The sequence below is a fragment of the Eubalaena glacialis genome, chromosome 6 (genome assembly GCF_028564815.1).
Source record: "Eubalaena glacialis isolate mEubGla1 chromosome 6, mEubGla1.1.hap2.+ XY, whole genome shotgun sequence".
NCBI lineage: Eukaryota > Metazoa > Chordata > Mammalia > Artiodactyla > Balaenidae > Eubalaena > Eubalaena glacialis.
Genome location: NC_083721.1, coordinates 6,647,802 through 6,675,553, shown reverse-complemented (window position 1 = coordinate 6,675,553; position 27,752 = coordinate 6,647,802). Strand labels below are relative to the sequence as shown.

Here is a 27,752-nt window from a genome sequence, read left to right as displayed (position 1 = left end):
GGCAAGACGCTGGCCAGGCTGAGTCACGGTTCCCTCACTGGTTAACAGGGATAACAGGGCATGTTCTGCTTCCCACAGGGCAAGGGACTGGCAGCCGATGTCTGTGAAACAGTGTGCAAACTGTCAAGGGCTACACACATGCGAAGTACTATGTACTTTAACGGGAAGACACTCAATGAAAACTTCAGGAGATTTTAGTCCTGAATCACCTTGAAGTTTGCTCTGTGACTTTGGACAAGTCATTAAATTGGAAATACTAATGTTATCCAAAATAAGTAATGTCACAGAAGGTAAACCTAGGAAAAGCATAAAGTACAATGTAAATGCAAGGTTCTGTCACTATTCTGGTTTTTACTATTTCAGCAAAGTATTATAAAAGACATTGCTAAAAAACTACAAATAGAGCTACCATACGATCCTGCAACCCCACTCCTGGGCATATATCCAGAGAAAACCATAATTTGAAAAGATACATGCACCCCAGTGTTCACTGCAGCACTGTTTACAATAGCCAGGGCATGGAAGCAACCTAAATGTCCATTGACAGATGAATGGATAAAGAAGATGTGGCATAAACATATATATATATATATATATATATATATATATAATGGAATATTACTCAGCCTTAAAAAAGAATGAAATAATGCCATTTGCAGCAACATGGATGGACTTGGAGATTATCATACTAAATGAAGTAAGACAGACAGACAAAGACAAATACCATAGATATCACATGTGTAATCTAAAAAAATGATACAAATGAACTTATTTACAAAACAGAAACAGACTCACAGACTTCGAAAACAAACTTACGGTTACCAGCGGGGAAGGTGAGGGCGAGGGATAAATTAGGAGTTTGGGATTGACATATACACACTACTATATATAAAATAGATAATCAACAAGGATCTACTGTATAGCACATGGAACTCTACTCAATATTCTGTAATAACCTAAATTGGAAAAAAACTTGAAAAAGAACAGATATATGTATATGTATAAATGAATCACTTTGCTGTACACCTGAAACTAACACAACGTTGTAAATCAACTAAACTCCAACATAAAATAACATTTAAAAAAAAATTTAAAAATGAAACACATCGTATAATGTATTTATCTCTTTTTATTAGTAAAACTTTTCACATCTGCATCCATACTTATCAACCAACATTTTACGTGTTCCTCGGAAAGGTGACAAAAACTCATCCTCGGAATTCATGAGTGTCATTTACTCAACAAATATTTATTGAGTGGTGTGTCAGGAATTGTTCTGAGCACTGTAGAAAAGTAGTGCCCCAAACGGATGCAAGCCCTGCCCTGATGGAGTAGAATTCGTGCTAGGGAAATAGAGAATTAGCAGGGTAAAAAAGTAGAATGTCAAAGGAACATTACATAATGACAAGGGCTTTAGAAAAAAAAATCATGCTGTGTCAGATGAGCAATGGTTGAAATGTTCGATGGGGGAGGAGCTTTCCCAGGAAAGGAAAGATCCCGCCTGGTGTTTGGGGAAGGCCAGCTGGTGCTCTGAGGAGTACCAGGATTGGGGAAAGAAGAGAATCACAGACACGGAGGGAGGCCGGGTCACAGGACCTCGGGGGTCCTGGTGGGGCCTCAAGTTTTTCCTCTGAGTCACCCGGGGCCACTGGAGGGTTTCAGCTGTTGAGGGACAGGTCTGATGGATTTTTTTTAACAGGATCCCTCTGACTGCTGTGTTGAAAACAAGCACAGTGTTTAGGTCTTTAGAAATGAGTATAAGTCACACTGAAAAGTCATTTTTAAAATGTCAAATGATGCCAATTATATCTCAATAAAACTAGAATGAATGAATGAATGAATAAAATGTCAAATGGTTACTTTTAAAAAAATTAAACCAGATCAGGTGGTTCTTGGAGGGAAATAGTTGACTCATTTTTCTACACAAACCTCAAAGTGTAGGGTGAAAATAAGGGAACAAGAAGAGATAAAATAAGGGAACAACTCGCTGAGTTTCATCAGACATTCTTCTCCCTCCTTACCAAGAAACACATGTGCTAGAGATCAGAGGTGATCTTTAGGGTCACCTCTTGGTCTTCTTGGTCTCTCCTCCATCCCTTACGAGGAAGGCCTGGCTGTTCCTGGCGTGGCCCACTGCCAGGAGTGCCGCTGTGAGGGAAGCACAGATGGGACCTAAAGGAAGCCCTGTGATGGACCGTCTGGCATAGCCCAGGCTGCTCCTGCCTGGACTGGCTTTGCTTCTTCCTCTGCTACCCAGGCTGGTCCAGGAAAAGAGCATCAAGGGATCACCCCTCTCTGGGTGTTCAAGATGCTCTAAGACTCATTGATAGGCCAGCAGTTTCACAGGTAGTTGCCAACAGAAACCAGACAATTGTATATAATAAAATATATATTGCCCATAAAGAAAAGTGAAACGCTGACACAGGCTACAACATGGGTGACCCTTGAGAACAGTATGCTGAGTGAAAGAAGCCAGTCACAAAAGACTATGTATGGTACGATTCGGTTCATAGGAAATGCCCAGAATAGGCAGACAGAAAGCAGATTAATGGTTACATAAGGCTGGATGGGGATAGAAGGGCCGATGGGGTGATAGCTAATGGACACAGGGCTTCTTTCTGAGGTGATGAAAATGTTCTAAAATTGACTGGGGTGACAGTTGCACATATTCGTGAATATTCTAAAAACCAACAACGAATTATCTATACTGTAAATGGATCAATTTTATGGTATGTGAATTATATCTCAATAAAGGTGCTGATGTGCGTTTGTGGAGTGTGTAGTTTGAAGAGACCAAGTCAGACTGACACAGAGCCCCAGACCTGCCTCGGGAGCGGGAAACTGATGGTTACACGTCTGCCGTGTGTTCTGTGTGACAGAAGTGCCCGCTGGCTCCCTGCACGCGGGGAAGGGCGTGGGAGAAATGTCCCACCTAGGACCGACTACATAATTCGCAGAGCCCTCTGCAAAATGGAAAAGAGCCTCTTATTTTTTAAAAGAAGTATTAAGGGAATTCCCTGGTTGTCCAGTGGTTAGAACTCAGTGCTTTCACTGTCAAGGGCGCAGGTTAGATCTCTGGTCAGGGAACTAAGATCCCACAAGCCGAGGGGCATGGGCAAAAAATTAAAAATAAATAAATAAATAAATAAATAATTTTAAAGTGTTAAGAATTTCAAGATGGCAACTGGGACCTGGTCCCTTCACTGTCCCTTTCTCCAGGCGTGGAGGGGGAGGGGGGTGTCCCTGCTAGTCAGCTCTGCTTTGTTTTGATTAAGGGGGCACATAAAGGGATGTTCCTTTGCTAGGAGAGCTGGGGTGCCTCCTGCAGCATTCTGTGAGAATCTTCCAGAAGATGAGCGCTGTTGGTTATCCCCCTTGACAGCTGAGAGTGGAGGGTGGGCCCTCCTCCTCACCCTCAACCAGAACCAAAGAGGCATGTTCAAGGTGACAAGTCTGGCATTTAGAGGTAAAGCAAGCATTAGCTTTAATGAAAAGAGGTGATTTACATAACGACTATAAACAAGAGACGCTAACAACTCAGTGGGTCTGAAATAGACACCAAAATTCATAAAAGTGAAGAAGTGAGGGAAAAAATCTTGCAGCAATTGGAAAGCCATTCCTCAAAAGAAGGTGAAACAGGAGGGAAGGGGGCTGGGCACAACCTTTAAAAGAATGACATACCAGTTGAGGATACAACATAAACTGGTTAGAACCAACTAGGTCCAAGGTGGCAGAAGATTCGACTTCCAGTGGACCTTAAGCCTCATTATACGCTCATTGTAATACATCAGCACATGCTATATGACACGCCCACAGGCGCCATGACTGTTCCAAGGGTAACCCTAAAAGGCCGAAAAGTAGGCGGTGGCCCAATTCTTGGAAATCTCCACCCCTTCTCCAAAATAGTTGGAATAATCCTCCCACTCATTAGCCTATGAAATTACTCAGCCCATAAAAACTAACCACCCCATATTTCGGGGCATCTAGCCTTTTGAGATGCCCCACACCCTGTCTGTGGAGTCTGACTGTTTCACTCCCCAGGGCCCTTCTTGCCTCTTGAGATAGACCTCATTCTGTATATGGAATGTGTATCTCTCTAAATAAATTCACTTCTCACCTATCACTTTGCCTCTCGTTGAATTCTTTCTGTGCTGAGACATAAAGAACCTGAGTTTCATTAAGTCCTGCGACCAGGTGTGCAATCTCAATTAGAAGACGGTGAGTTCAAGTCCTAATCTGGGTTTTGGCTGGGTTCAACTCCCAGCTTGAGGTGTGTGGTTTCAAATGGACATAATATAAATATCCCGTTTTAATGATTTATTCATGTGTTGCTTATGTCTGTTACATTATTGAACTTTAAAACGCTAATCCAGGTTTTATGTTGTCACCTAAAGTGGCATGAGAATTAGCCTTCCTTAATCGTTTGCTGGACTGACAGGTACAATAGAGACTAAGTCTTCATTTGCGTGAAGACTAGCAGTTCCGCGTCCAGTTTGCAAGACAAATAATCAAGTTGGTGCTCGAAGCATCATTCAGTCCAGTGTGTACTGTGGGAATCATTTTGTGCTTCAGAAGAAACACACACAACTCCAAAGTCCTCTATCTGTACAGGTCTGACACACTGCAGACACATTTATTTAGGGATTATCAATCCTACAGAATACAGCAGGTCCCTCTTACTATTTTTGCTGTTCAGACTTGCCTAAAGCATGTCATCACACAGTTTAATATCACAGTGGATTTTGAAGGTGGTTTATATACTCCAAGAGCACTGCCTTATAAGGAAAAAATGACTGCGTCAGGGAGGCAGTGGGGGCAGTAGGTCTAGACTGAGGCCCCAGGCCCACCAGGAAATCGTCCTATGACCGTTGGCAAGGAAATGATCCTCCTTGGGCCTCAGCTTCCTGGTAAAAACAGGAGTTGGTCTCACTTATCAACTCTAAAGACTTTTCCAGTTTTAAAATTCAGTGTTTCATTCCCTGGTCTCCTGCTACCAAAGGCAAGAGAATTATAGTGAAACTGTGAGCTCCAATGGACAGCATTGGTCTTGACCTTATTCCCTACTGTGAATCAAAATCCTGCTTAGAGTGTAGAAGAAGGCATGATCAGAGGTGGCTGAAGGGGATGGCAGGACCAACTCTCTGCGGAGCTGTTGCTTGTTTATCACAACCTTAGACTTAATTATGTGCCAGGTATTGTTCTAAGTACTTAAGAAACTTTAACTCACTTAATCGTCACACAACCCTAGAAGAAAAGCAAGGCTATTATGCAAACTTGACAGAGAAGGAAACTGAGATCCAGACAGTTTTAAGTAACTTGCTGGGGCCACAGCTGGACAGCTAGTGAAAGGTTGAGGTGGGATTTGACCCCAGGAAGTCTGACCCCACAGGCCGCCCTTCAGAGGATAAGATCGCAGGCTCTATCTAGTTATCCTGCCTTCATGCCCCAGGAAACACAAGGGACCAATGAGGCTGCCAAAAGCAGCTGAAATTAACATAGGACATTAGGAGAAGTTTTTGACCTCCCATGGGTAGTCCCATGTTGGCTGTTCCGAGGAATCTTAAAGAAAAGGGTAGAAACTACCTGCTCTTGCATAGTGTGGGACCACCTTGTCCGGGGGAGGGGGCTGGGAGGCTGCTGGATGACCCTAGCTTGACCCGGATTCCAGGAACCAGTGCCAGCCTGTAGATGGGCACAAAGAGAGTGCAGCTGGATGGTATACACATTGTGTGCATATTTGTTGTGTGTGGTGGGAGGAAATGGGGGAGGTTATAAAGTTTAATTTCATCTGTTCCTTGACCCCAACATGCATCAGTGGAATAACTACCGCCAGTCATGACCCCGTGACTGCAGGGTGAATGGTCAGCAAAGGAAATGTAGGTGCCAGAAAAATATGCATGCATTAAATTATTTCTATCTCTAAGTGCATTTCCCCCTCCACTGCCCACCCCCCTCCCAGGATTTCCAAAGTCTCACATTTGTGCATGATTTTTGCAGAACAGTGGACTTCATTTTTACTTCTTCAAGGGCAGGGACTAAGCCCTTACTCATCTGTCTTCTCAGCCGCTGACACTGTGTTTGCTAAATGAATAAATGATACATCTCAGACCAGATGACGTCTGTTTAGCTTGCAAGTGGAAACCACCTGTATGGTTTCCACTTGCAACTGTATGTTGATTATTGATTTGGATTTCAAGATAAATACAGACGTGTTTCTAAGGAAAAGTTTTTGTTGTTGTTGTTTCTACAGGATAACTTGGTAAGCTAATCACTTTTAATAATTACGTCTGGATTCTAAAGAACTCTTTAGCTGCATTTTACCCTCTAGACATTTACTATTTATAATGCATACATTCTACTGTAATTTCCTCTTTCTTCTTCTCCTCTATGAGCTTCCCTCTTTCTTAAAGGAAGAGTTAAGACTGCTCTTACACTCACCTGACGTGGTACATCTGGTCATTTCACCTGATGGGCCTCCTGACTTTTAATTTCCTTCTAACACCTTTGACTTTTGATCTTGAAGCGCAAGGGCCATACTTTTATTGGGTTTAATTTACTGGAAAACCCGATGTTCCTTGTGAATCAAGCCATAATAGTCAATGAATAATCACAGGCTGCAGCCAGGCTGGGTTTTAGTTCTGCTGAGTAACTAGGAAACCAACTAACAACAGGAAGGTAAAAAATGTTAGGAACCCTGATATGGCCCCAGAACTAGGATAAGACATTTTATTATGAGCATGTGACCACCCAAGCGTAGAGGGGGATCAGCCACCGCGTAGGACCCAGGGCAAGGGGGTTGCTTGACTGAGCCCAGGGCTCCTGGGAAGGGGAACAGGGAGTGGCAGAGGCCTGGGTGGGAGTCAGGAGTACCGGCTTGTGTGTGACCCCAGCTTCCTCTCTCCAGCCTCTGCATCTCTTTCAGCTCTGCATTTTGCTCCTGGTTAGATTATTTTCTGTCGGGTTTCACACATTTATATCTGAGAGCGTAAAGATGATTTTTTTTTTCATGTATATATTTTTTAAAGGATTTTTCATAAAATGCTCCCAGAGGGGAGCTTGGAAAAAGACAACAGCTATATCATTTTGAACCTCTCTCTACCATGTGCTGAACAAATTCTTTACAAATTTGGTACTGTGTCAAATGCCCATCACAGCCTGATGACATAGGTGCCATAATCACCCTTGCTTCTATAGAGGCGAGAACTGGCCCAAGGTTTAGCCAGTTAGAGCAGAGGAAAAGTTGGTTGTCAGGAACGGACTGTCTCCAGACTCCAGTGCAGCTTCTTTTGACATCTTTCTGCTCAGATGTGTTGGAAACGCCCCTCCCCCTGACCAGCCCCTCAAGGAGGAAAGATGTCTTCCCAAAGAGTCAGTGGACCTCAGGGACTCAGGGAGCCCCTGATCACCTAGCACCGGAGACCCACGGGCACGGGAACAGGTCCTATGGACAAGGCAGCCCCACTCCGGGCAACTGAACTTGACCTAATGGCTGTCTGTACCAAGCTTCTCAGATGCTTTCAGTAGCCTGGGGGAAAAGACCCTGTATTAGCTGAAACTGCAGCCCAGATGAGTCAGTATTTTCTGCTACAGTTAAAAAAAAAAAACATACTCTTTATGTCTCCATGGTAACTTACTATGGATCTGTATCCCATTTATGAAACTCCTTCTTGACCTATCTGTGATTTCTGTTCCAGGCCTGAATGTACATGGAGAAACCATCAGAATCAGTTCCATCTGCTGGAAATATCAATCTTCTCAGCACCTGGTTGTTTGAGCCATGTAGACTCTGCCTCTGACCCATGCAATGGTGATACCCGGAGACCCTCAGGTACCTGGAAACATTAAGGTGCAATAGTATCTCAATTATCTGGATAACTCCTGGTTTAGGGTTGCCATGGAAACCAGGAACCTTGGTAACAGAGAAGTGAGGCCTTTCCTCTCTCCCTTCACAGCACTGCAGTCCCTGAGATGCACCAAATTTCAGCCCCTGGCCTCACCTAAGCTGAGCTATTTCATTTTATAACCACTTTTAGGAATCTAAATATTCCTCCAAAATATTGAGAATCTGACCTGAATCTGAAAAGGAAATGTGCACGTTTCTAGCCAGGGACTCAAGCATTGAATATTTCCTGCTAAAAATGGAAATGGGAGGTATGGGTGATGGTTTTGATCATAGTTAGAAGTCAGATAAACTGGAGTTTCAACCCTGAATTTCCCATTTATATGTCTTATGACTTGGCAAGTTATTTACCCTGAGGGTCAACTCCCTCATATTTAAAGTGGGGACAACAATGCCTTGGAGAATTATCATGAGGATTAGCCCAGGGAAGCTCAGTCAAGGCTGGTTACTACTAAGGCACCGCTCAACTCTAGGGGGTGCCGCTCACACGGAGGCTGTAGGAATGGGGCTTCTCGGAGCAGGGGGCCTCCGTGACCCATAAAACGGCCCATTTTGCATCTTTATCATCTCAGCGTCAGCATGACAGAATGATCAGAAATCATAAGTCCACGAGGAGGTCCAAGAATGAGGCCAGAATGAATCCCTCATGACCCCAAGCCCTGCGGCCACTCGGTGGCACCAGCACTACTCCAGTCCTGCCAGGGCACGTTTGGGGTTAAAGCCTCCGGACCCGGGGAAGAAACCAAAGAAAGATTCTCCTCCTGAGCTCCCGGGACACACAGGGCACGGGGCGCCAGGCCTCGGAGTCCCCGGCCCAGAGCGGCCCTGGAACAGCAGGCGAGGGACAGCCGAGTGACATCGGGCGCCGAGCGAGGTCCCGCCTGAAAGGTCCGGCTCCGCCCCCTGCTCTTCTCCTCCCCCCTCCCCCCCGCTGCCCTCCCCTCCACTTCCCACCCCTCCTCTCTCTCCACCCCTCGCCTCCACCCGCCCTCTGCAGTCTCTCCTCCACTCCTCCCCTCCCCTCCCTCCTTTCCCCTCCCCCTCAGCCCCTCCTCCCCTCCTCGCTGCCGTCTCCCCTCCCTCTTCCCTCCTCCCTTCTCCCCCGGCTCCTGAAGAGCGCGCGGCGGAGACCAGCCGGTTACTTCCTCCAGCGGCTGCGCGAAGCGCGGTGTAGCCCCAGCCCCGAGCGCCCGCAGCCCGCCCGCCAGCAGCCCGCCGCCCGCCGCCCCCGGCCCATCCCGGCCTCCCGGACATCCCCCCCCGCGCGCCCGCGGCCGCGCCCGCGCCCTAGTCGGCGCGCACCGAGGAACCCGGGCCCCGAACCGCCGGCGGCCCTGCCCGAAGAGGCGCGGTAAGAGCGGGATCGGGCCGGGCGGGCGGCCGGGGTCCGGCGGGGAGCGTCCTCCGGTGCCGGATCCTCTATCGGGGGACCCAGGAACCGGGAGGGGGACGTGGGTGGCGCCGAGGTCCGGATCCCGGGGCGCAGCCGGGGTCCAGGCGGGGTGGCGGCTATCCGTAGCATTCGGGGGTCGCGCGTCTGGGATCCGGTCCGCTCGGGGCTCGTGTTCCTGGGGCCGAGTGGCTTTTGGGGCGGCGGGCCGAGCTCGGAGTGGGCCCGGCGGTGACGGGCGGAGCAGCCTGCGAACTTGGGCCGCGGCCCCGGGGTCGTCGAGGTGGCAGGGGCGGGCGGGGCGCGCCGGCTTGTTTCACTTGCTTTTGTTTTAAAAGGAAACGCGGGCGTCTTAGGGGGGCTCCTGCCAGTGGGCGCCCGGCGGACCTGATTTCGCGAAGGGGTGGGGGACGCTGGAGAGGGTGTCCGAGGGGCCCCGGCGCGCCCGGGTTTGCGGGTGACTTACGGGAGGACGCCGGGCCCGGGAAGATCTGGGGTGCCGGGCGCCTGAAACACCTGGGAGGCTGCGGCTTCCCGAAAACGCGCCGATCCCAATCCCCCGGTCACCTGCGCGGCCAGGTCCCGGGCCCGGCCGGGGCGGCGGGCGAGGGAGGGGCCGGGAGGGTCCTGCGGCTCCAGTGGGACCCCCACGGGCGCCCCAGGACCTCTGGATCCGGGCCCCTCGGTCCTACGAGGCGAACATGGGGAGCCTGTCGGAAATGGAGATGTGGGTGCACAAGGCTGACTTTATTTTCCCGTTCTTAGAGCATTTTGGATGAAGGGGTAACAGCGTTTGAGCGTGTATGGCTTTTTTATTTTAGCACATGAGACTTTTATATTGGTCTGTATTCAATTTTAGGGTATCCGAAAATAGTAGTTGACCTGCTTCTACTGATTTAGAAAGTAAAGAAGTGAGCAGTCCCCTTTGGAGATAGGGGTAATTTATTTTAATTTACCCGTAAGAGATTATGTTTGTTCTGTACAGTGGAAGCGGCTGTGCGCTGTCTGCTTGCCCACATCACCACCAATCAGAGAGATAAATCTCTAAGTTAAGGTTTATTAAAATTCTGAATAATATCACAATATAGTAAACGCTAGCACTCTGAGTCCTGCAGGGAAATAGTCAAACACTCATTTCTGGGATTAGTCATTCCTCTCTCTAAATTGATAACTTTCAAAGGAAAAAGCAAACCAATCTTCAAAAGTGCGTTTCAGGTTTGTTTTTGTTTTTCTTTATTCTTGCTTTTTTTAAAGTTACCTAAATGCAAACCTGTGCTCTAATCTCACATAAGCGATCACTTGTTCCCATAAGGGTACTGTTGTCCGGCAAGTTCTGCTTGTTTTAAAATTTAACCATTCTCAGCCCTTCCATTTCTGCCATTTTCCCTTTTTTTTGTTGTTCAAAAGCATCGATCAATAGGGCAACACCAAAAAGATCTAAATGTGAAATTGACTTAGGTGGAGAAACTTGGCCTGTCTGCCACCTTCACAAGCTGTGTTGAGTAAAATAAGGGAACTTAAATTTGATTAGCTATGCGTTTGTCAGAAACCATTGGTAGAGCATTTTGATTCTACATGGTTTTTACAAAACAAATTAAAAGCCGGACAACAGAAGAATTCTATTCCATAGCTAGTCATTACAGCTCTTTATGTGGGAGTGGTAGACTGCCTCTCCTCCTGGTATTTGTACACAAAAACCAGGCGAGGCTTCTCCATTGCCTTCCACATCTATTCTCTGTCCATCTCCGTGAAGCTGAAGAATGTGGAATAAAGTCTGCAAACCAGGTGAAGAAGATGGGTAACTGACAACACCCAAGGTGTGCTTTCATTTTGGTCTCCTGTTTGAGGCTTGCTGATGTAATCAACAGGTGACAGGACTTAGTTCATCTAGGTCAGTGGCATAAAGCTCTACCTTAAGGAGCATTTCACATCATGAAGCGTCTCGAGCAGGGGCCTAGTCTAATGATATCTGTGTGCCATCTCTGCTCTTTATTGATGTGCTGGGAGGAGGGCACATGCCTCATCATTCGGGTGATCCTGGCTCCTGGAGGAGCTCAGGAGGTAGGGCCATACTCCCCGGGGGTTTGGTCTGCCCTGTGCCCCTGAGATGCCCCCGCAGTAGCTGTGTGATCCTGGGCAAGATCCCGAGGTCTCTGTTGCCTCACTGTAAGATGGTATAACATCTGCCTCTCAGGGATGTCAGACAGTTGAGTGAGGTGGGAAGGTGTGGTGCCCCAGCTCAGGCTTAGCCCTTAGCAAGGTGGGTTCTACCAGGGCAGTGATCATCAGTAATGAGTATTGATTCTTGAGTGCATGTGGATGACAGGATCCACCAAGTAGAGATTCTGAGCAAACGCGCGGTCACTTTTGATCCAGGACAACTCCTCCCCTCCAAACCCCTACTCCCACCCCTCCACCCCCAACTATGATTTACTGTCAAAGCTTTCGCGCCTCCACTGGCCCCCAAGATAATTACCCGCACTCTGAGGGTTTTTACAGGCCTGTCCAGTGCCTCTGACCTCCCTGGTGGCTGGGACTCTCCTCCCATACTGCCTTTCTAGCCAAGGGGGTGTGTGTGTGCTGAGTTGTTGGGAGGTCTGTTTAGCCATAACGTTGACTATAAAGAGAAAACAAGAAAGTACAAACTCGAATTAAGTAGTTACAGGAAAATAAGCTGTTTGCCTCTGCCAGTGAGTCTATCCATTGCGCAATGTTTTAATTACTCAAGGTTCTCAGTTGTAACAGGTAGGAGTGCTCAGTGGAGACCGCAAGGTGGGCAGTTAGAGGTACCCCATAAAGCTTCCTTCTAGACCTCCACTTCAAGGCCATGAAGCAGGGAGGGTGGGTTACTGTCATAGGGGATTCCCAAGTTATTTGAAAATCAGCTTTAGTTGCTCTGTTTTTTTAATCTAACACTAGGGCAGGATTATCTAAGTACCTTTCTCACTTATTAATGTTTAACTTACCCCACCAAACAATTACATTTTAGGGCCCCAAATAAGTTTTCAGTTGATTACAGCAATCACAGGTCACATATGGAACTGTCCAAATGCCAGTCACCCATGTACTCTAAGTTTCCTAATAGCCACGGTAAATATGGTGAAATTAATTTCCACGTATTTCAGTTAACCTCGCACATTCAAAATATGACATAAACATGCAGTAAATACAAAATTAGTACCGAGATACTTTACTTTTCGCTACGAAATCTTTGAAATTGAGAGTGTGTTTTGCATGCTGAGCACATCGGAGCTTGCCCTAGCCCAGTGCCAAGCGCTCAGGAGCCCCGCGTGGCTGGTGGCCGCCACGTTGGTCAGTGCAGGTCCAGGATAAGCCCAGACCACGCAAGTAAGGCAGATCCGTGATCAGAATTACTTCCGCTTGAAGAAATGCACAGCTGAGCAACACGCAAAGCAGGCGTATTTTGAGCGTGTGTATTCAACGCAGGAGGATCTAGACAACGCAAGAGGGTTTGAGCTCCAGCCCTGGTTCTCCTTTTTATCTGCTTCCTGGGCCTGTGCTTCCTCACAGCTTGGAGAGGGGAGGGGGCCTCCGAGGAGGGTCTCCCAGCAGGCTTTCCTGGATCTGGATCTGTCTGGGAGCTGCAGTCGCATGTCATCCCTGCGCTTGCCCTGGAGCTCCCAGGTTGAGCTGACTGTCCCCCTTGCAAACGGGAGATAGCCCTCGGCCTGCCCGGCAGCCCCCCCAGGCCCACACCCCGAGGTGACCTTGGAATTGACGGCGGAAAGCAGATCCTCCCACTCCTGTCCTGGAAGGACCCAGGCCCCCAGCCCAGCTCACCCAGCCAGCCAGAAGGCAACTTTATCCGTATGCCTCAAATCTAAATAGAATTCAGCGGAGAATCAGCATTATTATTTAATTACTTAAGTAGCATCCCGTTTGTGAGAAGAATTCCTGGCATTCAGTTTTGAATGACCTGTTAGGGCTGGAGAACTTGGACCAACTGTGCCAGAATTAGGTGTGGATGCGCCGATGCAGACTTCTTAAAAATGGACTTGATTTGTTGCCTCTTTGACTTTCTTCATTTCTTTTCTTTTTTCTTTTAAGATGAATGATTTTGGAATCAAGAACATGGACCAGGTGGCCCCTGTGTCCAGCAGTTACAGAGGGACACTCAAGGTGAGTGAACAAGTTTTAATTAAAACTTAAAAAAAAAAAAAAATTGGAAAACTCAATCTCTAGGAGAAAAAACAGTGGGTTGGGTCCCAGAAGACCGGTTCTAGCCCTAGCTTTTTAATTAACTGGCTGTGTGACTCTGGACTGTTTGCTTAATCTCTCTGGGTCTCCGTTTTCTAGTCTGCAGAATGGGTGTCCTGGTGCTTGTTCGATTTGTCCTCCAAGATATGAAACCATTTAATTTGTAGATGGTGAGGCCTTTGTAGTTTCTTTCGGAGGCTCCTACCAGGTGAAAAATCCTATGAATTCTCCAGAGAACAGAGCTGGGGGAGCTATCTGTTCTGTCCCCCCAGGAGTTTTCTTGGGTGACAGAAAAGCTGTTTAAGAACTGAAATGAAAGAGCTTAGAAGAGCCAGGCGGGCCCAACTGCTTCCATCAGAAGGGTCAGTGCCCACCGGGATGCAGGCAGTCTGTCCTTCCAGGCACAACTGCGCCTGTTTATGTAAACCAAAGAACAGATTAAAGATGAAAGAGCCTTCTCAGCTGCGTAATAAACATTCTGTGTAGTTTCTGTCTCAATCCCTTTGGGGAACATTCTTTAGCAGCACGAACTGATAATTTCCCATTTACCTTCTACAAATGTGACAGCGAGATTTGATGGGGGTTTTTTTAGTGTTGAGTAGTAAACATGTCTCAGAAACAGCGATTTTAAATTGGCCTCCTCCTAGCTTGGTGTTTTGTATGATAATGTGTCTCTGGCATGTTACATTTTTCTCAGTAGATCAGCATGAGGTTATCTGTCTGATAGAGCCCCAAGAGGCAAAAATTGGCACAGGCCTTTCTAGAGTGTCATGAAATTTATCAGACGTCAAGTCAGCGAGGTTTTCTTTTTTCTGTTCATTTTGGTCAGACGTTTTCAGTGTTGGCATGGCAGAAACCATACAAGAAATTATGGTATTAAGTTTGAAACGACCCCTCTAGAGAGAAGACTTCTCCTATAAACTAGAAGAGTTTGACGATGCCTGTGCGTGCGATCTCTGGGCTTGGGGAAGAAACTGTCATTGCTGAAATTTGATGTGTTGAAATACGCAGCAGGAATTTGTCTTGTCTTTTGGCTTCCTGGTTTTAAAAAAAAGAACAGTCAGGAGTACAGTCAGGAAAGGGCAGGCATTTCTTGGTCACCTGGGCAATGCTAGTGGGAATTTTTAAAATCTATTGGCTATTTCACCAAAATTGGCGCTGCTATAAGGTAGTTCATAAGCCGAGATGAGTATTTCACACTCGCAGGATTGGTCTTTCCCCCGTGGGTTTTGGGCAATTGGACATCCTTGCTTTGGGTTTTGGGGGGCTGGGCTCCAACATCATTGGGACATCATTGGGTTGAGCTCCTACTTCTTATGTAATGCGTCATTCGTTGTTCTGCATTTCTAAAAAGAAAGCACACAAACTGTGTGATTTGTAAATGTGTTACACATTTTTTAATTGATGACTCAACAGATGGATCATTGCATTGCACATGACATGGGATTTCCAGCTTATGTTGGAAAAATATAACCTTTCTTCACGTTTTTCTTCAACAAGTTAGGCAATGATGAATCAAGCCTTTATCTGTTACATGTGTTACTCATAAATGAGTCTTTTTTCCTTTTTTTGACCGTGCCATGCAGCATGAGGGGTCTTAGTTCTCAACCAGGGATCGAACCCGTGCCCCCTGCAGTGGAAGTGCAGTCTTAACCACTGGACCACCAGGGAAGTCCCAGTGAGTCTTACATTAAAGGCTATTCCATTTGTAAATGTTAGATGAGATTATTAGAAATCCTCACAGCTCCAGGCTTATCTTTCTCTGTGTATTTCTCCCCCTCTTTCCCCTAAATTATAGGTAGTTTAACTTTAAACCTATTTCCTTTAGAAATTTTTCCCCTTAATAGATGATGGGGGAGGGGTGTCCTTTTCAATACACTAAACTTTTACAAAATTAAGTCTTAAGGAATGTTCTCATACGTATTATTATTTTCTGAACCGTTGGAATAGATGAGGACAGACGTGTAGTTTCAGTTGCAGTGTTTCATGGTAAACATTTCAGAATAAATGCTTCAACAGAAAAAGTAATATATTTTGTTGTTTGATTTTTCATTTTCATTAAATCACTCGCCTTTCATTTTAACTGCAGTGAACCAAGTCGTTTTTCTTATACACACAGCCTAAGCATCTCTCCCAAGTAGCTTAGAAGGCCCAGGTGTTTGGATCGCAGTGGTCTCTGAGTCCCTCTAGGCACTGTTCTAAGATTCTCTTGGTTTTAGGTTTGTTTACTTAATTTATTCATTTAAATTGGTTAGGCCATTCAAAATAAATTCCCAGTCATTCTGGCTCTGTGGTTGATGACAGGCAGACCTTGTTGTGTTGTACTTCGCTTTACTGCGCTTTTTACAAATTGAAGGTTTGTGCCAACCCTGCATCGTAAGTTTATCGGCACCATCCTTCCAACAGCATTTGCTCTCTTCGTGTCTCTGTGTCACATTTCGGTAATCCTCGAAATATTTCAAACCCTCCACCAGCGAAATGATTACAACTCTCTGAAGGCTTAGATGATGGTTAGCATTTTTTAGCAATAAAGTATTTTTTAATTAAGGTATGCCTAGTTTTTAGACATAATGCTATTGCACAATTAATAGTGTAAACGTAACTTTTACACGTATTGGGAAACCAAAAAATTTGTGTGACTCGCTTTACTGCAGTATTCGCTTTATTTTGATGGTCTGGAACCACACCTGCAGTATCTCCAAGGTATGCCTGTAGGTGATCCAGAGTAAAATAGAATCCTTCTGGTCACTTTGACCCTGTCAGAAGTCTACTCAGAGTACTGGCTGGTTGATTCCATGCGTGGCTTTATGACTGGCGGCTTAATCAGGGAGCATCAGTGAGGCTGCCCATGGACCACTTTGAAAATAGGTCATTAAATAAGCTTAAATGTCATGCTTCCGTTTTCTCTCCCTCTGCCTTTGCAGCGCCAGCCTGCCTTTGACACCTTTGATGGCTCCCTGCTCGCTGTTTTCCCCTCCCTAAATGAAGAGCAAACACTCCAGGAAGTGCCAACGGGCTTGGATTCAATTTCTCATGGTAATTTGTTATTCAGACTTGACAAGTTGCGCGTGATGTCCCTAAGTAGTTCAGTTCATAGATTATAATTCATAAGTGACGAATGTTGGTATCTTGAATCTTTGTATGAAAAGTCCGGTAGAGGCTCAGATCTGAGAGAAGACAGATTTCCTTTTTTATGCGCTTGGTGACTCTGAAGTCCTCACTTGCCAGACACACCTCAGGGAGGGTGGGTGCCCTGCTGAGAGCAAACCACAGGGGGTCTCCCCCCCACCCCCCAGCTTCTCTTTAGGATATTTCAACACTGCAGCCAGCCCGGGCCCCATCTCCCAGTCCCCTCTGCGAAGCAGACCAGTAGACGTGAAAATGCACCCCAACTTTTCATCCCGGGTTCGCATCCTTAGCTGGATCTTCCTCCCCTACCCCGAGTTTTGGGGCAACAAATTATTCCTGCTCATCTTTACCCATCTGCGTTTGCTTCTGTAGTTCTTAACGTCATTGTTTATTCTTTTTAAGGGAATAGCACGTCAAGTAATGCCTCTGAGATTACTGTGATAGAGTTATTAGTTGGAAACATTCCAGAAATTACTGTGTCATATGAAGTAGGTGCTAGAAAATACAGCCCAGAAAATTAATTAAAACACACATGCTTGCGTAAGCGTGCCATCATGTGACGGTCATTTATCATTCTTGAAATTGCTGAGGGAATCCAGAGGAGGCTGTGTTTCAATAAAAATTGACGTCACGGGTGCTAAGTGCTGTGTGTTCCTGTTACATCTGATGTTCCTTTGCTGCCGCTTAGTTTAATGGAAGTCGCTTCCAAATTAGCCGTTTACAACCCCTTAAGGCTTTTGGCCAAAAACCTTGCAACTTCTTTCATTGTCAAAAATGTAAGAATAGCCTTAAATAGAAATGTTATCTAGGCATCACTGTTCTATGAAGTTTGGCAAGAAATCAAACTCGGGTTTTATTTTAGATTTTTTAAAATAAGTGTAGTTATGAGATGTATAATATTTTCTCAATTGCAGTTAAAAAAAAAACAGTTTTTGTTAATATTTACACTCATCTAAGGAATGATGCGGAAGGTTTGAGATCAGAATTGTTCTTCCCTAGAAGCTAAGACTTCCCCCCCCTCAATTCTCCCTGTGTTGCTGCCAGCTTGAACTCCTAACATCCCCGTGGGGTTTCTTTTCCAGACTCGACCAACTGTGAGTTGCCTCTGTTGACCCCATGCAGCAAGGCTGTGATGAGTCAAGCCTTAAAAGCTACCTTCAGTGGCTTCAAAAAGGAGCAGCGCCGCCTTGGCATCCCGAAGAGTAAGCGCTCCTTCCTGGAGCTTTCTGCGCCTGCGCTGTACTAGACAGAGCCATCAGGCTGCCATAGCTTGAGATGACTTAATTTCAAGCGTTTGTTTAGGGCGTATTGAAAAGAGGGACAGAGCTGTCATTAAGCTGAGCCAGTTTTTATTTCAAAATCCAACCAAATGAACACTTCATCCAGCACTGCTGTTAGTGCTTCAACATCTTCCTGGGTGTCTCGTTCATTTCCTTGGACTCTGGTGCCCGTCTGGGCTCTGTGGGTAAATCAGGAGTGCTTCTGGCCTTACTGCCTCCTTTTCTTCCCTCCCCTGTAGATCCCTGGCTGTGGACTGAGCAACAGGTGTGCCAGTGGCTTCTCTGGGCCACCAACGAGTTCAGTCTGGTGGACGTCAACCTCCAGAGGTTCGGCATGACCGGCCAGGTGTTGTGTAACCTTGGCAAGGAGCGCTTTCTGGAGCTGGCACCTGACTTTGTGGGTGACATTCTCTGGGAACACCTGGAGCAGATGATCAAAGGTACCGGTGAGCGACTGGGTTCCCGGGGCAGGGTGAGCATAGCAGGGAAGAGTGATGGGGGGGGGTCATGCTTGCCAACCGTAGGGCTGGCATTTCAGTGATGTAGGGCAGATTGTCTGAAAATGCCACTGGCGTGAGTCAGCTACATGGCGGTGATTTATGGATTTTGACTCCACTTAAGTACGTGTGTGGGGAGCATTGGCCACAAGGCAGGAGCCTTAGTCACCAAGGTGTTCAGTGTCGCCAGACGTCATGAGTTGGAGTTGGAGGCATACGTGTGGCTCAGGTGAGGAGACAGCAAGAAGGCCCGTGTTTGGGGCTCACTTTACAGAGCCTTAGGAAATAAGTCAGCCTCGGCGAAAGTGAGCCTTTATTCAGATAAACTGGGAATTTTATAGTAACATTTCCTAAGACCAAATGGAATCCAACAGAGAATTTTTTTGTTTTATGTTTATAAACCAGTGTAGAAGTAATTGATACATATTTACACACTGACATATTATACAGGAACTGGCCTTTGAGCAAAAGAGCTCTTATATAGAAAGTCTTGATTTAGACCTAAAAAGAGCATTGACACCAATGTTAAAAATATATTGAGTTACAAAGGAGAAACGGTATAGTGAGGGAATCCTTCAAGTTAAAAATGTAAGAAAATAAGCCCGTTAGAAGAGTTCAGGGAAGTATTCCTCATTTAATTGATTTTAAACTCTGAGTTTCAACGTCTGTTACAGACTCAGAGTCTTAAAAAGATCTCAGGGTCGCCCGCCAGCTCTTCTTAGTTATGGCTTCTGAGGGCCAGGGAAACTTAAAGACCCTCAAATTTTCCCTGAACTTGGACACGTCCGGTCTGACAAGTTTCTGGTGAATCTATTTGCTGGCCAGTTAGACCTGTTTTGCCATTTCTCGCTGTGTGAGTCTGTGTGGGTCTGGATTTGTGGGTGTGCATGTGGTTGTGTGTTTGTAGGACGTAAGTACATACAGGGAATGCTAACCTTTTCCCTTTAAGTTCCTGGGCGTGTGTGTCCCCGTTCGGATGCCCATAGCACTGCTTTGACCTCTCTTTCTGTAGCGCTCACCACCTCTGGACACACCTCAGGGTTTGAGACGATGGGTCAGAAGCTTCACCAGGGCAGGAACTGTGTTCATGTTACTAATCTGCTGTATTCCAGTCCCTGGTACAGGGGGTACTTTGTAAACATTTAACCCTTTGTCAACTACATAGATGAATTCAATACACCATCTAGATCTCTCAAATTGTATACTAGAAAATTTAACTTTGCCAGTGACAGCACTGAGGAGCTTAGAAGACTTATTCTAGTTATTAGAAAAATGCATTTCTGTCTCTAGTGCTTTTAAACAACATGATGACATGGAACACTGTTGGATTAAGCGGGAAGTGCTAAAATGCATTTTGTTATGCTGAAATAACCATAGAACAGTAATTCAGAAAGGAACTTTTTTTTGTGTGTAGTTTAAACCTCTCAATTTGTAATCTCATGTCTCCTCTGTCTATTTTTCAGAAAACCAAGAAAAGACAGAAGATCAGTATGAAGAAAATTCACACCTCAACTCAGTTCCCCATTGGATTAATAGCAATTCGTTAGGTCAGTGCAATTAATTCTGCCCTTAAGAGCTTCTGAGTCTTCCTGTTAGATTCACGGAAGGTTCGAAGGCAGAACCTGCACTGTCCCATACGGTGATCACACACATTCACAAATCCAGAAGTGCGGCTGGTCCACATTGAGATGTGTGGTGAGAATATAACGCACACCCGCCCAATCTGAAAGTCTTAGGCTTGAACAGAGAATGTCAATATCTCCTTAATAATTTTAAAAATTCTGATTACATATTGAAATGATAATGGCTCTCTTAGGTCAAGTAAAATATTCAAATTCATTTCGCCAGTGTCTTTTTAGTTTTTCAGTGTGGCTACTAGAAAATTTAACGTCACATCAGTGACTTATGTTATCTTTGCTTTGGCCAGGGCTATAAATTGGCAATTTATAGCTCGAGGGGCAGAATGGAGTGAGCCAATTGCTGTGGTCAGATTAGTGTAACAAACCAAGGTGGCAGGCCCAGGAAGTGTGTGGACAGCAATACTAAATTTGCTCTGAACTTTGGGGTTTAAACAGGTGTCATGGAATTCTGTCCCTCCTCCTGGTGGTTGACACTGGCGAGTGTAGGTTTTGGTGGTCCCCCAGCCAGAGTGGGCAGGGCAACTGGAGATACTCCCTTATGGGTCACTGGCTGGACGGCAAATCACTTCATCTGTCTGAGCCTTAGTTTCCTCAGAAGCTGAAAGATCCAGTGACCCTGTTGTCCCAAGGCTCACATGGAAGCACTTGAAAAACAAGAGATGTAGAAATATTCACATGAGGCATTGCATCCGGGGTCCAGGGGCTGCAGGCGTTTTGGAAAAGGGCTCACTGACTGAGAAGACGAACAGTTAGAGAAGGGGAGGACACAGTAGAAAACCTGCCCACCCAAGCCCACACGGCCACTGGGGTTTTGGGGAGGGAGGGCTGGAGCGGGCAGAGCTGCTCGCCCTCTGTTTTGAGGTGTGGAGGGTCTCTGGTCGTCACGTTGATGTCGCCTGACGGCTCTGTCATCTGTGGTCCTGTTGCAGGTTTTGGCGTGGAGCAAGCGCTGTATGGAATGCAGACGCAGAACTACCCCAAAGGCGGCCTCCTGGATGGCCTGTGCCCAGCATCCTCAGCGCCCAGCACGCTCGGTCCTGAGCAGGACTTCCAGATGTTTCCCAAGGCCCGACTCAGCACCGTCAGTGTCAACTACTGCTCCATCAGCCAGGACTTCCCGGCCGGCACCTTGAATCTGCTCTCCAGCAGTTCTGGTAAGATCCAGGCTTCCGAGCGCCCTTCTCAGCAGGGCTGTCGGTTTGATTCCCGGAGCCACGGTGACATGAGCTTAGACATCCGGAGTTCAGCCAGTGGAGGAGGTCAACGACTGGTCCCTTGGGTCACGGTCCCAACAGTGGCGCTCGGCGAGCTTACTCCTAACGTACCTCAGGTCCCGGGCACTGGGGGTGCCGGGTAGATGACACAGTCCTTGCTCCTGTGGCCAGAGTCGTCCACGCAGTGGGCTACTGGGGGAGGCAGTGTAGGAAGGTGACAGATCTCTTTGTACGGGGATGCATATGTACTGTGCATGAAGCTCAGGTTGGATTTTTCCATATACACCCCTGTGTGACAGCCACCCAGATTGACATGGAGAGGGTGCCAGCACCCCACAAGGCTCTCTCACGCCCCCTCCCAGTTAATAGCATCCCCACCCCAAGAGGATCTCATTGTCCTGACTTTCATCACCATAGTTTTGCCAGTTCTTGAACTTGATACAAGTTGTGTTTTCTTCTGTGTTTGTCTTTTGCTCACATTGTGCGTGCCTGAGGTCCATCCACGTTGCTGCCCTTTTCCTTGCTGGGTAGCCCTCTGCTCGGAGCTACATTTGATGCCTCCGTCCTGCCGTTGATGGAAGATGCGATTGTGTAGCATATGTATCATAAGGAATAAGCAGCTCTGTTTCAGGGCATTGTGAAAAGTCTGGGTGATTCTGCACCAGCAGGGCGAACATTTAAAGGGGGTGATGGTGATGACGCCACCTCCGTGGGTGGTAGCACCAGACGTTCCGTTGTCCTGGAGGGTCAGAGTCTGTCGTTGTCTCTGCCAGGGAAGCCCGGAGACCACGACTCTGCCGAGACGGGTGCCGACAGCTTCGAGAGCTCGGAGTCACTGCTGCAGTCCTGGAACAGCCAGTCGTCCCTGCTGGACGTGCAGCGGGTACCGTCCTTCGAGAGCTTCGAGGACGACTGCAGCCAGTCCCTCGGCCTCAGCAAGCCGACCATGTCCTTCAAGGACTACATCCAGGAGAGGAGCGACCCGGTGGAGCAGGGCAAACCAGTTATACCTGCGGCCGTGCTGGCCGGCTTCACAGGTGGGCGCCACCCCGGGTCCCCGTCCCCTCCCCTGCACCCGCCCAGCCCCGCGCCGCCCTGTTTATCAAGGGCGTTTCTCGCTGGGCCACATTGTGTTGACACCCCACGTTTTATGCGTGGGGTGTAATCCTGAACCCAAGCGAGCTGTCTCCCTGAATTCAGAAAAGGCCAAATTTGCAGGGATGTCCATGGACACAGGGTTCCGCGGTGTGGATGAGAATCTTCAGGCTGCTCCCTCACCTGGGATGCGCCCGGCCAGTGCCTAGAGGGGCAGCAGCAGGGGACACGGGCCTGTGGAGGCTTCAGCTCTGACTCAGCCACGCCTGGAATTTCAGAGAATGTAAACTGGCTGGGGGAGGGGTAGCAGAGCCAGCCTCCAATAACCCGGGGACTGTTTACCTTTTCTTGCTTCTCAAATCCATCTTATTTTGAAGGTTTGGGTAAGAGCTATTCTAGGCCGGGGACAAATATTAAAGCTGTTTTTAGAACCAGATATTTCCAGTACTTTAGCAAAAATATCAGAAAATTTTTTTTGTTGCTTCATGTGTTCTTAAATGTGCTTTTTATTTTCTTCATATTTTGAACATATGGAGCCACTGGGGATTTAAAAAAAATACCTACTTTAAAAAATCCAATAGGTTAAAATAAGAATACGTAGGCACCCATTTTTTTCCCGTCATAGAAAACAAATAGCCATGAAAAAGTGTTAAAATACTCAGAGAGTGTGGAAACTACTGTAATTTTCATACATGGGCATCAGGGTCTGATAAGAAAGTAAACAGCCATGGTGTTGGTGGTTTTCATTTTAATATTAGTTACCGTGCGTTGCCTGCCAGCTCCGTGTGGTTAACTAGGCATATGGTCAGTAGACCCTAGGACAGCCTAGCATGGGTGGTATTAACCCATTTTACAGGTGGGGAAATGGGCTCAGAGGAAGGTAGCAGTCTGTGGTCACAAAGGTCACACAGCCTTATCAACAATACAGCCACTGTGCCTTGCGCTTGGATAAGCGTGTGATCCAGGGAAAGGCACCCAGCCGCTGAGCCCATCTTATCCTTCATCTTTAAAATACTGATGCAGTGATACTTCACAAGGTGGCGGCAGTTCTAAGTATTAATCAAGAAAAGGTATATGAAGAGCACTTTGCAAAGCATTATACCTCATCGAATAGAGGCGGTGAGGCCATGGCTACAACCCCAAATGCCCCAGCGACCTCTGAGTAAACCAAGTCTTGGGTTAAGCAGTTTGCCCATTGTCATCTCGCAAGAAAGCTACGCATGGGATTCGGAGAATGACACGCCTCATCCTGTGTTGAAAGGCTCCTTCCACCGCCCGCACCCCTGTCCCACTGGGTGTTTCTAGAAATAAACCTTGAAAGTTATTACATAAGGAACAATTAAATAGGGTGAGGAATTTTGATGCCAAGAGTTGGTGGCCCAGAATTTTTTTTTTTTTTTTTCCGAAAAAGACCAACCCCAGCAATCAAGGGCCCAGCGGCCCCTTTTTCAGGAGGAGGAGGTGTAGAGGAAGCCCTCCAGGATTCTCACCAGCACCCAGAGTCACCTTCACCTCGGCACCCAGTCCAGAGCCAGATCTCACATTCCTTGTTTCAGTAGGATGACTAAAGCCATGCTGTATTTCAAATCTAGAAAAACACAACCTGCCCCCTATCCCCTCAGGAAGCGGACCTATCCAGTTGTGGCAGTTTCTTCTAGAATTGCTGTCCGACAAATCCTGCCAGTCTTTCATCAGCTGGACGGGGGACGGATGGGAGTTTAAGCTTGCTGACCCCGATGAGGTACGTCCAGAACCTGGGAACTTGCTCTCCAGGCTCTCAGACCTGATTCCTTCACTTGGGGTTCACAGATCCAATTCTCTGGGGTCACCAGTATACAGATGAGAGCACTTCCACAGGAGGCGTTCCAGACTGTCGGGAAATGTGGAGTCTTGTTTTGCTGATGAACAGTTTATAGTGTCCCCTGTTTATGCACCCAGCACCAGGCAGGCTTCACCGCCCTGCTCTGTCATCTAGTTAAAAGGTGAAAGCTGTCAACTGAGGCTCTCGCCTGATCATCTGAAGGTGTTTTAGGAAATTTGCCTTTTCCCTTGGACGGACTGAGCCCTCTCCTCAGCTGAGGTTGGCGGGGCTGCTCCAGCCCCATCTGGAGGAGAAAGCCGAGGGCAGGTCCAATACCAGCCCCTCGAGGACGGTGTAAGGGGGGAGCCCTTGGTCTCTGGTACCAGTAGAGTGCGGTCTGTCACCTCCCCAGTATCCTGGGGCAGCAGAAGCACTGAGGGATGCAGAATGGCCTGAGGTCCTGATCCCACTCAGCAGCTGTGGACATGGTGGTCAGAATTCAAACCCGGGAGGTGGGTGGGACACAGCATTTCCCTTGTCTCAGGACCTCCCTGCTTCTGAACCCTTGGCTCCTGGGGGTTTTGCTGAGTGAGAGGCCTCCGCAGACGGAGCTTTGGGTGGGGTCACCTCGCTCTCGCATCAGCACCTCCCTCCATCCCCCGAGAAACAGCCGGGGAATGCAGAGCCCTGGCATGTGCACAAAAGCAGAGGACACCTCTGTGGTCCTTACGTAGTGGTCAAGTGAGCATGCGTCCGAATCATTGCTGGGAAAGTGATGCACTTTTTCTTAATTGCCAAATGGAATGGAACTCTTTTCCATCCGTCCCACAGGTGGCCCGCCGGTGGGGAAAGCGGAAAAACAAGCCCAAGATGAACTACGAGAAGCTGAGCCGGGGTTTACGCTATTATTACGATAAGAACATCATCCATAAGACGTCAGGGAAGCGCTACGTGTACCGCTTCGTGTGCGACCTCCAGAACTTGCTGGGCTTCACGCCCGAGGAGCTGCACGCCATCCTGGGCGTCCAGCCGGACACGGAGGACTGAGGCCACCCAGGGCTGGAACTGGGGCCGTGGGGACCCATCCAAGGACCCTGAAAGGCAGGATCGACGCGTCTGGGAACGTCTCCAAGAAGCAGTGGCCTTATTTCATCTGGTACCGCGGTTCTGCGCCAAAAACAGCACAGTTTCTCGCTTCTAACGCCTGCTGCCAGGAACACGCAACTTAAGACGCTGTTACGTTAGAATGGCCCAGAAAGACGCGCCGGGCAGCCGTCCTGGCTCTGGGCGGGCTGCGTCGTGACAGGATCGTTCAGGCTGTTGGGTCTTCTCAAAGGAGCGAGCATGTTGTGGACACACACTTTTGGATTTTCTTTTGCCTTTTGCAACCAGGAAACGCCAATGCCAAAGAGGTCTCTGGTTCAGAGGGGGAAGAGAGTGCAAGGAAACAATCATGCCATTTCAGAAGTTAGTTTGTATATATGACTGTAACCTTATAATTGTTATCAAAATCCCCTAACAGACCTATTTAACAGAAATTGTATATTGTAATTTAAAATAATTATATAACTGTATGTGAAATAAGAATGCAGACGGCATTTTGCAATGTATTCCAGTTGTCAGGAGCACAGGTGGCATTTTGCAAACATTTAATCTGCCAGGGCAGACTAAGAGAAGTTGTAAAGTGTGTATTATTTACATTTAATATACCTACAGGAATAAGGTCTAAGAGGGTTAATTCCTGGTTTTTTTCGTTTTGTTTTGTCTGGGTTATCTATGGCAAGGACTTTGTACATTTGGGAATTTTTATAAGAAACTTAATGTTATTATCTGGGGGCCCGTCTGGCCTCTCTGCTTCTCCTTTAATTGTAATGTAAAAGCTATAAAGCAGTATTTTTCTTGACAAATGGCATATGTTTTCCATTTCTGTGCATGCCTTTAAATCAGTTTATATACAAAACTTATTTTTTAGTTCAACTGTTTTTCCCCCAACAACTAACCTCCCCTTGACCAGACATTTCCTTCCTGTGCCCCAAATTATGCTGTTTGATTAAAATAAGAATACTATTTTTGGAAATATGCGACTCCTTTTCAGAGATCAGGAGGGATTTATGTAGCAGCTATTTTTACTGCAAAAGTAATTCACTGGAAAAAAGTGTGATTTGTAAAGAAAGTTTTATTTTTATCTCAGCTCCATGTAAAGCTGACGTACAGAGCTGAAGGTGCAGGGGGAGGGGAAGCTTTATTAAACCTCCTGAACGTGAGTAAAGCCTGATTTGCCCCATCTTGTTTACCTGTCGAGTCTTGGGCTTTCTGGATACCAAGCTGCTCCTTTCTGTTTAGTGTCCACAGTTTTATTTTCTTGGACGCAGAATGCCCGGAGGCAAAAAGAGGGCCAACAAGATGGGAAAGAGAAGGGATTGGGGTTGTTCCTGTGAAGAAAACATCTTGATCATGATAGAGACTTTTGTAGTTGTTTCAAAGGAATCCCTGGTTCAGCCTGTGCCGCCTGCCTTTTGTAAATGATCAAGTCAAGTTGGTTTCAAAGTTGGACAGCCTTCACTAGCAGCATGAGGCGATACTAGGACCATCGGTGACATCTCTAAAGAAGAATCGTCCACGCGATGAGACCAGGGGCTTGGGTGGTAGGGCGAGCGGGGGAGAGCAGAGCTGGAAGGGGCACCACACAGCCTCAGTACCCACACAAGGCTGTATTCCAGTATCACTACGCACAAGGTGTTTTTCTCAAGCAGGACCTGTTTATCTCTCAGACATCTGTTTATAACATCAACAGACATGGGACTGGGAACATCTTGCTGCCAAAAAGAAATCTTAGCCATTGGCTCATTTTATATGGGGTTTGACCACATGAAATTGCCAATGTTTGTCTGTTTCATCTACGAAGTTGGCAGTTTTATGTGGCTCAACCCAATAGTTATGGAAAATCAAATCCATGGTAAACCTTTGGCGTGGTAATGAACAGGACTTGAGTATAAAAGTTTTGTAATTTGGCCTTTCTTTCTCAAATAATAAAGTATTTTGTTTATATAAACTCCTCCTTGTAAGGGTCCTCATTCTTCGTCCCCACCGACCCCCCGGCATGGAGTGGAGTCAGGATACTGGGCTCAGAACCGCCGGACACACACCTGCTCAGTCCCTCAGAATTACATCTCCCTTTCACTGATATCACACACCCATCCCCTAGTAAATCGGGACCAAACTGGAACCAACTGTGAGCACTTCCTGAAGGAATTCCCCAAAAGTGTTCCTTAAGGTGAAAAATTTTCAAGAAGAGATTAAAATAGAAAAATCCAGGGGTCTAGTCTTTGCCAGGGGTTTGGCAGAGATAACAGAAGAGATTTTAGGATGTTTCTAATAAGAGCATTGGGGTTTGAAGTTCAAGGACTTTTGTAACTGAGGCCTTGACTCCCCTGGAGTTCTGATGTTGCCGAGATGACTTATCATAGATGAGGTTGGTGGTCCCTAGGACACCTCTTCTCAAACTCATTCTTGGACCTCCTTTCTACTCTCCAAAATAAGCGAGGATTCTAAAAACTTAGGTAGATTGTATCAGTGGTGTGCTGAAGC

General features: G+C 46.9%; 1 protein-coding gene across 2 annotated transcripts; it reads left to right on the top strand.

Annotated features, from left to right (window-relative positions):
• The first annotated feature begins 8,994 nt into the window (after positions 1 to 8,994).
• On the top strand, positions 8,995 to 27,194 carry ETS2 (ETS proto-oncogene 2, transcription factor). 2 transcript variants are annotated; one of them, XM_061193907.1, is made up of 10 exons: positions 8,995 to 9,251; positions 13,359 to 13,430; positions 16,433 to 16,544; positions 17,720 to 17,839; positions 18,157 to 18,363; positions 19,878 to 19,961; positions 20,984 to 21,208; positions 22,042 to 22,305; positions 23,986 to 24,104; positions 24,996 to 27,194. In XM_061193907.1, the coding sequence occupies exons 2-10, from the start codon at positions 13,359 to 13,361 to the stop codon at positions 25,209 to 25,211; spliced, it is 1,419 nt and encodes a 472-aa protein (XP_061049890.1). In that variant the 5' UTR covers positions 8,995 to 9,251; the 3' UTR covers positions 25,212 to 27,194. The 2 variants fall into 2 exon arrangements, with proteins under 2 accessions (XP_061049890.1, XP_061049891.1); XM_061193908.1 differs by having other exon boundaries at positions 8,996 to 9,251; positions 18,157 to 18,357.
• The last annotated feature ends 558 nt before the right edge of the window (positions 27,195 to 27,752 follow it).

What these genes read in the sequence shown, in the direction of transcription:
- ETS2 (XM_061193907.1), top strand. Translation starts at nt 13,359, where the DNA reads ATGAATGATTTTGGAATCAAGAACATGGACCAGGTGGCCCCTGTGTCC. An exon ending in TCTGCTCTCCAGCAGTTCTG is followed by an intron (nt 21,209 to 22,041) that starts GTAAGATCCAGG and finishes TGTCTCTGCCAG; the next exon opens with GGAAGCCCGGAGACCACGAC. An exon ending in AGCTTGCTGACCCCGATGAG is followed by an intron (nt 24,105 to 24,995) that starts GTACGTCCAGAA and finishes TCCGTCCCACAG; the next exon opens with GTGGCCCGCCGGTGGGGAAA.